Source organism: Erinaceus europaeus, chromosome 8, assembly GCF_950295315.1.
Source record: "Erinaceus europaeus chromosome 8, mEriEur2.1, whole genome shotgun sequence".
Classification (NCBI taxonomy): Eukaryota; Metazoa; Chordata; class Mammalia; order Eulipotyphla; family Erinaceidae; genus Erinaceus; species Erinaceus europaeus.
This window is the reverse complement of record NC_080169.1, coordinates 100,509,255-100,518,661: the sequence shown is the minus strand read 5'-3', so window position 1 is coordinate 100,518,661 and position 9,407 is coordinate 100,509,255. Positions and strand designations below refer to the sequence as shown.

The following is a 9,407-nucleotide window of genomic DNA, read 5'->3' as shown; positions in this document are numbered from 1 at the left end:
TACTATAGCCACAGGCCCTATGGAATATTACTAAAATATGCCTACTAGCTATCTACAAAATGGAGGACCCCCCAACTCTTCATCTGTAGTATTCCAGCCTTTAACCATGATTGATCAACAATTTGTTTGGCTTTGTATGTTAACTCTCTTTTCAGCCACTAGGTTCCAGATGCTAGCATGATGCCGACCAGACTTCCTTGGACAGACAACCCCACCAATGTGTCCTGGAGCTCTGATTCCCCAGAACCCCGCCCCATTAGGGAAAGAGAGAGACAGGCTGGGAGTATGGATCAACCTGTCAACACCCATGTTCAGTGGGGAAGCAATTACAGAAGCCAGACCTTCCACCTGCATCCCACAATGACCCTGGGTCCATACTCCCAGAGGGATAAAGAATAGGAAAGCTATCAGGGGAGGGGATGGGATACAGAGTTCTGGTTGTGGGAACTGTGTGGAGTTGTACCCCTCTTGTCCTATGGTTTCGTCAATGTTTCCTTTTTATAAATAAATAAACAAACAAACAAATAAATAAAATGCTTTGCACCACGTGTGCTCAACCTGCTGCACTACCGCCCTACCCCCCCCCTTTTTTTTCTAATAACATCCTAGAGCAGAGCTCAATGGGAACCTTGCTCGTAGCACCAGTGTGGGGCCAAAGCTGGTGAATGAGTGGGTAGCCTCCATGGACTGGGTGTTTCCCCCACCCCCAACACTGCTCACCTCTAATTATGCTACTGTGGGGGACTGAATTTGAAACCTCTGATGTGTCAGGCATGAAAGTCTCTTTGCATAACAACACGCTATCGTACCTTGATGAACTTAATAGAATGAACACAGTATTTATCCCTCTTTAAAAGATTTATTTGGGAGTCAGGTGGTAGCATAGTGGGTTAAGCGCAAGTGGCGCAAAGCGCAAGGACCCGCAGGATTCCAGTTTGAGCCCCCAGCTCCCCACCTGCAGGGGAGTCGCTTCACAGGTGGTGAAGCAGGTCTGCAGGTGTCTATCTTTCTCTCCTCCTCTCTGTCTTTTCCTCCTCTCTCTATTTCTCTCTGTCCTGTCCAATGACAACATCATCCACAACAACAATAATAACTACAACAATAAAACAAGGGCAACAAAAGGGAATAAATAAATGTTTTTTTAGAAAGGATTTTTTTTTTTTTTTTAGACCAACTTAGTTAAATAGAAAGGATTTTTTTTAAAGAAATCGAACTTGGGTCCTTGCGCATTGAGACATGTACGCTCAACCAGGTGTGCCACCACCCGGCCCCTCTTTTTTTTTTTTTTTTAAGTTGTCTTTAATAATTAATAGAGAGAGAGAAAGAACCAGGACATCACTCTGGCACATGTGATTCTGGGGATCAAACTCAGGTTTCACGCTTGAGAGCTCAGTGCTCTAAGCACTCTGTTATCTCTGTCTGAAATAATTGGCCTGAAGTGATGAAGCCCGGGGGATGACCAAAAGTAAATAAGTAAATTAAAAATAAGTAAGTACAGGGCTGGGTGGTGGCACACCTGGTTGAATACACATGTTACCTGTTGTGCAAGCACTCAGGTTTAAGCCCCCTGTCGCTATCTGCAGGGGGAAAGCTTCACAAGTGGTGAAGCAGTGCTACAGGCCTCTCTCCCCTCTCTGTCTCTCTATCTCCTCTCAGTTTCTCAGTCTCTAGCCAACAAAAAATAAAATATTTTTAAAATAAATAACAAACACATCATCGTATAAATAAATTGGTCAGTTCACATCTTTGGGGAACCAGAAATGCAAACTTAGTGTGGAGGCTTACTCAGCTTCCAAGAGGCACTTGCCACCCTTCCAAGGGGCGTATGGTTTGTGTTCCCCCACCTCTGAGCTGTGGCTGGGCAGGGGGCAGGTGCTGGGCAAGCACTTCCTGGGGGACAGGAAGGCACCCTTCCTTTCCTGCTGCTGCCCTCCCACCCCTGCCATTCCTCGCCTAGCTTATCTGAGTCCAGACACTGTTCCTCCCCACTTCCAGTTACCTTGAGATCCTCTCAGACACGGGACTCCAAGCCCAGAACTACCAGGCCAGCTCTCAGGCTGGGAACTGCAGGCCTCCCCAACTGCGCAGAGGGCACTGAGGAGAGAACACTCAGCCCGCACCTTGTTCTGCTGCTGCTCTGCCAGAGGGTGAACACCCCTCACCCTCGCTTCCTCCCACAGGCCCCCGTGTGTGCTGAGGTCTCTTTTGACATTTAGTTCATTAGAGTGCACACCTCACCAAGCCCAAGGTCCTGGATTGGAATCCCAGACCACCATGTGGGAGCACCATGCAAAGGGGAAGTGTCATGAGTGTCCTCCCCCTCCTCCTCTCTCTCTCCAGCCTTTGTAGCAAGTACTTCTTTGTGCCTTCTGGTATTTATTTACTTATTTTTACCAGAGCACTGCTCATTTCCTCCCTCCCTTCCTTTCTTTTTAATATTGATTCATTTATTCATTTTCCTTTAGTTGCCCTTGTTGTTTTATTGTTGTAGTCATTATTGTTGTTGTTACTGATGTCGTCATTGTTGGATAGGACAGAGAAATGGAAAGAGGAGGGGAAGACAGAGAGGGAGAAAGATAAACACCTGCAGACCTGCTTCACTGCTTGTGAAGCGACCCCCCTTGCAGGTGGGGAGCCGGGGGCTCGAAAAAGGATCCGTATGCTGGTTATTGCGCTTTGCACCACATGCACTTAACCCGTTGTGCTACCACCCAACTCTCTCTTTTTTATAGCTCACTTGGATAGAGCACTGCCTTGCCATGAGCTCAGCCACGTTTGAGCCCAGCCCTGTAGCATTGCTTTCTTTTTTTATTTTATTTTTTTAGTATTTATTTATTCCCTTTTGTTGCCTTTGTTGTTTTATTGTTGTAGTTATTGATGTATTTGTTGTTGGATAAGACAGAGAGAAATGGAGAGGAGGAGAAGACAGAGAGGAGGAGAGAAAGATAGACACCTGCAGACCTGCTTCACCGCTTGTGAAGCGACTCCCCTGCAGGTGGGGAGCTGGGGGTTCAAACCGCGATCTTTACTCGGGTCCTTATGCTTTGAACCACCTGTGCTGAATCTGCTGCGCTACCGCCCGACTCCCCCATTTCTTTCTTTTTTATGATTTTATTTATTTATTAATGAAAAAGATAGGAGAGAGAGAAGGAACCAGATATCACTCTGGTACATATGCTGCCAGGGACTGAACTCAGAACCTCCTGCTTGAGAGTCCAATGCCTTATCTACTGAGCCATCTCCTGGACCACAGCATTTTACTTCTCATGGGCAGATGTCAATGCCAGGTTCACCAGTTCCCTGGTAGGCAACCAAGAAGCTCAAACTGACCCTCAGGTGAGACCTGGCCACCAGGGGTAGGGCTTGATTTTGCCTGTGGTGTATGTGCACTCTTTGATTCGAGTCCAAATCCCAGCTTCTCTGGAGGACCCAGTCTACACAGGGACATGGTGATGGCATTCAGGAGGGGTGCCCCTGGGGACAGATGCTCCCCACTCTTTCAGAGACCTCCCTTCCCCACCCTCCCCTACTGATGACGTTACCTACCTGGTGTCTCGGTGAGCTGCTCCTGTTGGGAGTCCAAGTGACAGAAGCAATGGTCTCTTATGGGTCTGCCACCTGCAGAAGCTTTCAAAGCAAGTTTGTTGAAGTCAGCCTCTGGGTCTTGCCAGATGTGAAGGCATCTCTGCAGAGACACTGTCTCCACAAGGGAGGTTCCTAGAAGACCTAGCTGTCCCCTTGGCTGGTCAATGACAGTGAAGTCTGATGGTTTGGCTGCCATCACTCTTTCTTTCTTTCTCTCCCCCTGCCCCCGTTTCTCTTTCTTATAGAGATTGAGAGACAGAGAGTGAACGAAACCACAGCAATGAAGCTTCCTTGAGTGCTCTGAAGACTGGGCTCAAACCTGGGTCAGGAACATGGCAAAGCAGTGCGCTAGTCAAGTGAGTTCTTTCGCCAGCCCGGGAATCACTTTTCTTTGGCGCGCGCTCTCTGGTGAAAATAGGTGCAGAGAGCCATGTGTGTGAAGGGGATGGAGGGATAGGCACTGGTTTCAGTGAGCCACTGCCAGGCGTCAAGGAAAACTCCTACCCTCTGCTACTCAAGATTCTTTTTATTTATTTATTTTCCCTTTTTTGTTGCCCTTTTTTTTTTTATTGTTGTAGTTATTATAGCTGTTGTTGTCATCGTTGTTGGATAGGACAGAGAGAAATGGAGAGAGGAGGGAAAGACAGAGAGGGAGAGAAAGACACCTGCAGACCTGCTTCACTGCTTGTGAAGGGACTCCCCTACAGGTGGGGAGCCGAGGACTTGAACTGGGATCCTTACTCTGGTCCTTGCGCTTTGCGCCATGTGCACTTAACCCACTGTGCTACCGCCGGACTCCCTCAAGATTCTTCTAATCACCATCATCAGGAAGTGGATCCAAACATCCACAACCGAAAGAAAGACCAGCGTGGCGGAGGTGGCAGGGAAGGCATCATTTGGGTTTGGGCAGAGGTGGACACATGTCTGCAGGTGCAGAACCACCGGGGGGCTGAATCTGGGGGCATGGCAGGTGCCAAGGTGGATGTTAAAGCAGGAAACTATGCAAGTACCCAAGGGTGAGGCCCTCATGGCTTGGGGGTCTCTGCTTCAAAGAGAAGCTTTAGCAGTCCTGGCACCACTCAAGTGGGGAGGACTGTCCTCAAGAGGTCAGATGCCACCCTCTGCCTGATTTTTCATGTGAAATGCAGTTAATGGTAATAGAGTGGCCTAGGAGGTGGCACAGTACATAAAGAACTGGATTCTCTGGCATGAGGTCCTGAGTTCAATTTCTGGCATCGCATGTGCCAGAGATAATTCCTTCTCTCTCGGCCCCCAATGAATAAAATATTTTAAAAGAAAGAGTGGTTTGGGAAATGGAACAGTGAATGAAGAGCTGAACTTTCAGGCGTGCAATCCTGAATTTAGTCCTGACCATGCACGTGGTAGTGTGGTGCTCTGGGTCTCTCCTCTTCTCTCTCATAAATAAATAAAATAGAGTGACCTGGGGGGTGCAGTGGACAGAGTGTTAGACTGTCAAAGCATGAGGTCCCGAGTTTCAGCTCCAACATCATGTGATGGAGTGCTGCTCTAGACCTCTCCCCTCCTCCTCCCCCTTTTCCTCACTACTCCCTCATAGCTAACTAACTAAATGGATGCACAGATGAATGAAAGAAGGGTTGGGTGACAGCCTACCCAGTTAAGCACATGTTTCATCACATAAGGAGCTGGGTTTAAACTCCCCCCCCCCCCCAGTTTCCACCTGTAGGGAGGAAGCTTTGTGAGCAGTGAAGCAGTACTGCAGATAATCACTTTCCTTCTCCATTTCCCTCTAAATTTCTGCCTCTGTCCAATAAATAAATAAATAAATAAGTAAAAAAACTCTGAAGTAGAGGTCTCAAACTACTCTTGGGATTTTTCTTTTTATTTTATTATTATTTTTTAAAATACTTATTTATTTTCCCTTTTGTTGCCCTTGTTGTCTTTTTATTGTTGTAGTTATTGATGTCATTGTTGTTGGATAGGACAGAGAGAAATAGAAAGAGGAGGGGAAGACAGAGGGGGAGAGAAAGACAGACACCTGCAGACTTGCTTCACCACCTGTGAAGTGACTCCCCTGAAGGTGGGGAGCCGAGGACTCGAACCGGGATCCTTATCCCAATCCTTTTGCTTTGCACCACGTGCGCTTAACCTGCTGCGCTACCGCCTGGCTCCCTCTTGGGATTTTTCTAAGTAGAACTTCCTCACCTCATCTCAGAACAGCCCTTTATAAAAGAGTCAGCAGAGCTGCTGTAAATGTTTTGCTTTGTTTTGGGAGTTTTATTTTATTCTAGAGACAGGGAGGTAGAGAGAGTGAAAGAGCCCACAGTACCGAAGCTTCCTTCAATGCGGTGGGGGTGGGGCTCAAATCTGGGTTGCACATGTGGCAAAGCAGTGCACTATGCAGGTGAGCTCTTCTGCCAGCTCCAGAGCTCTCCTATTAAGGGGAGCAGGGTCCCCTGAGTTGTCCAACACCCTCCTCCAGGAGCCCCCCAGTGCCAAGAAGCACGGCCCCACAGCTGCTGACCTCAAGTGCAAGTACCTTGGACCCAGCAGAAGACGCCCCAGGAGCAAGTTCCTAAGGCTGAGTACTTCTGCAGAGATGGACATTGCCACTTCCTGTCGCCATGGTTTGAACTATTTATTGAATGAGGCACTCATTGAATGGAAAACAACACAGAATCCAGGCTCTGCTACTAGGGGTTAGCCTTGTTTATTTATTTTTTTTCTTCTTCTTCTTCTTGGCATCTTCTCAAACTAGTAGGAGGTCATTTCACCATAAAGGAACGTGGACGGTCAAGTCCCCGGACAGCTTCACAATGATGATCAAAAATAATAATTAAAAAAAATAACAAATCGTAGAACTAGGACTGTTTATATGGAAATCTCCCATCCCACCCTGCCCACCCCATTCCCGTACAGAAAATAAAAATAAAACATACAAAGAACATTGGAGAGTTTTATATAAAACAAGCCCATACAAGAATCTGAAAACTGTTCTCAAAGGCTGAGCAAGACATGAAGAATCTTTTAATGTTGCATTAAAAAAAAAACCACGCACATTAAATACGCTATCACACACACTCACTCACACGGGGGGGGGGGGCTGGGGGGTGGTCCTGGGAGGAGGGAAGAGGGAGAGTTGTCCCCGTGCTCCTGTCAGAAAGTCAGGATTCGAGTCCCTGGGGGCTCTGGGCTGGTGGTGGAGGAGCTGAGAGTCATGGTTACAATCTAGAACAATCGACACCTGGGAGGAGCACCATGGGGCTGCGAGGGTCCCCCCAGGGGAAAGGCAGGAGCCTTTTGGAAACAGGGCCCAGTCTGGGGGTGCAGGACAACCCTGGTCTCTTCTGACATGAGGGCCAGTCTCCCTGGGGCCTGATGTGCCTTTCTGTGCTGGCCTCCTGGGTTGGTTAAGTTACAGGAGGTCCCAGGAAGGGAGACAATTGCTCCCAGGGGTGTCCCTGGGTCTCTTCCCTCCTTTCTTTCCCCTTCTGACCCTTCCCAGGACGCACCCCCCCAAGCCCCTCATATACACCCACAAGCACATTCAATGTGCACTCTTCTTAAACCCTTAATACTTCTGTTATCTTTCTGCTCGTATACATGACAGATTCAGGACTGACCTTGAAACCAAAGCAACATTTTCCGAGAGGGTTTCCTGGGAAGGGGAGGAGAGGCAGAAGAATGCCCTCTTGCCTCAGCCTGGGAGCCTGCAGGCCATTCCCAGTTAGCTCAGCTGCCAGTCTGGAGGCCCTCAGCCCCACCAGTGCAATTCCTGGACCCCATCCCCTTTGGGACCCTCCTTCCTCAGGTGAGACCAGCAAGGGGCACTGTGGGCAATCACTGGGAGGCAGCTTTGGTGAGGGGCTGGGAACCTCCGCCTGAGTTTGTCAGTAGCTCAATGCATGACCCTGGTATGAACAAAAACTGGGTGACTGTGTCAGGCCACGTACCCTACACCCACTAAAATGGGTGAATTAATCTTCCCACAGCTCACTTTGATTTCATATAGATAATTCCATGCGGGTTTCATATATATATATATAGATATATGTATATATTTACACATATATATATACTTTATCTCTATATGTAAATGTGTATACCCCTATGTACACATATACATATATTCACACTCACACGTATACACACATTAATTTACACATGTTTCCACAGAAAGAAGTCCCGCCACAATTTGGCTTTTAGTTTTTTTTGTTTTTCCAGGACAATGAACTTGACAATGCAGTATTTCAAACTCCACCAAGTCCTGGAAAATAAGAGCGGTGCTTGCAAAAAAAAAAAAAAAAAGAGAGAGATGTTGTTGCCAACAAGTAGTCGGCTGCCTTTCTTTCCTTCTTTTTTTTTTTTTCTTTTCTTTTTTCTTTTTCTTCCAAAAAAAAAAAAAAAGTTAACCAAACTTGTCTTCCAAAGTCAAGAGACTTTAATCCCATTTGATTGCACCTATGCAAATGTATTAAAAAAACAAACAAACAAACAAAAAAGGATCTTGAAGTAGACTAGAAAATGACGCACACTTGGGCAGGGTTGTCTGTCACTGTTCCAGCGTCACCACCTCCACAGCCTGGCCGTCCATGGTGACTGCGCTGTCTGATATCCTGGTGGTCACGGGCGCCATAGCCACCTGCACCGGCCCGTTGCCCTGGGCGAGGCTGGTCACCACCGTCTGGTACATGCTTACGGGGATCTGGACCAGGCCTGGGGAGAAAACGGAGACAATGGTGAGTACTGGGCTCAGGCTCCCGGGTGAAGGCTGGACATGGCTGCAGCCCTAAATTATCACAGAATACCACCAGGCTCAGAAACATCTCTTTAGTCACCCCGTCCAAACACCTCCCTTCCTCTTTCTAAGTACCACGCGCTAACCAATTGCGCCACTGGGGCTCCCCTTCCTCTTCCTCTCTCTCTTTTTTCCTTCTTTCCTATCCCCCTTTCTTTCTTTTCTTCAATTTCTGGGTACCTGCAGTCTGACTTCTTTCACAAGAGGCCACATACCACTTTTCCCTCCTTTAAAAAAATATTTTTTGTTGCTTTAAAAATATATTTTTTAATTTATTTTGGATAGAGACAGGGATGTTGATTGGGAAGGGGGAGATAAAGAAGTAGAGAGGAAAAGAGGCATCTGCAGAGCCAAGGGCTCGAACCAGGATTCGTACGCTGGTCCTTGCGCTTTGCACCACATGCGCTTAACCTGCTGTGCTACCGCCCGACTCCCTAAACAAAAACAATATATTTTTTAATTAAAAAAGAAAATAGGCCTACTAAGTATCTACAAAATGGAGACCCCCAAATCTTCATCTGAACTATTCCAGCCTTCAGGTTCATGATTAGTCAACAATGTGTTTGGCTTTATATGTTAACTCTTTTTTCAGCAACCAGGTTCTAGATGCTACCATAATGCCAGCTGGACTTCCCTGGGCAGACGACCCCACCAATGTGTCCTGGAGCCCCACTTCCCCAGAGCCCCAACCCACTAGGGAAAGAGAGAGGGCAGGTTGGGAGTATGGATCCACCTGCCAATGCCCACCATGTTCTGCGGGAAGCAATTACAGAAGCCAGACCTTCTACCATCTGCACCCCATAATGACTCTGGGTCCATGCTCCCAGAGGGATAAAGAACAGGAAAGCTATCAGGGAGGGAATGGGATACAGAGTTCTGGTGGTGGGAATTGTGTGGAGTTGTACCCTCTTATCCTATGGTTTTTGTCAGTGTTTCCTTTTTATAAATACAAATTAAAAAAAAAAAAAAAAAGAAAGTAGGAGGGAGTCCAGTGGTAACACAGCAGGTTAAACGTAGGTGCCGTAAAGCGCAAGGACCGAAGTAA

General features: G+C 47.3%; 1 protein-coding gene across 4 annotated transcripts in view; it reads right to left on the bottom strand.

Annotated features, from left to right (window-relative positions):
- Positions 1–6,278: 6,278 nt before the first annotated feature.
- NRF1 (nuclear respiratory factor 1) overlaps positions 6,279–9,407 on the bottom strand; it is a 173,627-nt gene continuing 170,498 nt past the window's right edge. For all 4 annotated transcript variants that reach the window (XM_016188608.2, XM_060196550.1, XM_060196547.1 and 1 more), the window contains one exon: positions 6,279–8,280. In XM_016188608.2, coding sequence (XP_016044094.1) covers positions 8,117–8,280 — 164 coding nt within the window. In that variant the 3' untranslated portion in view covers positions 6,279–8,116. The remainder of the gene's footprint in view (positions 8,281–9,407) is intronic.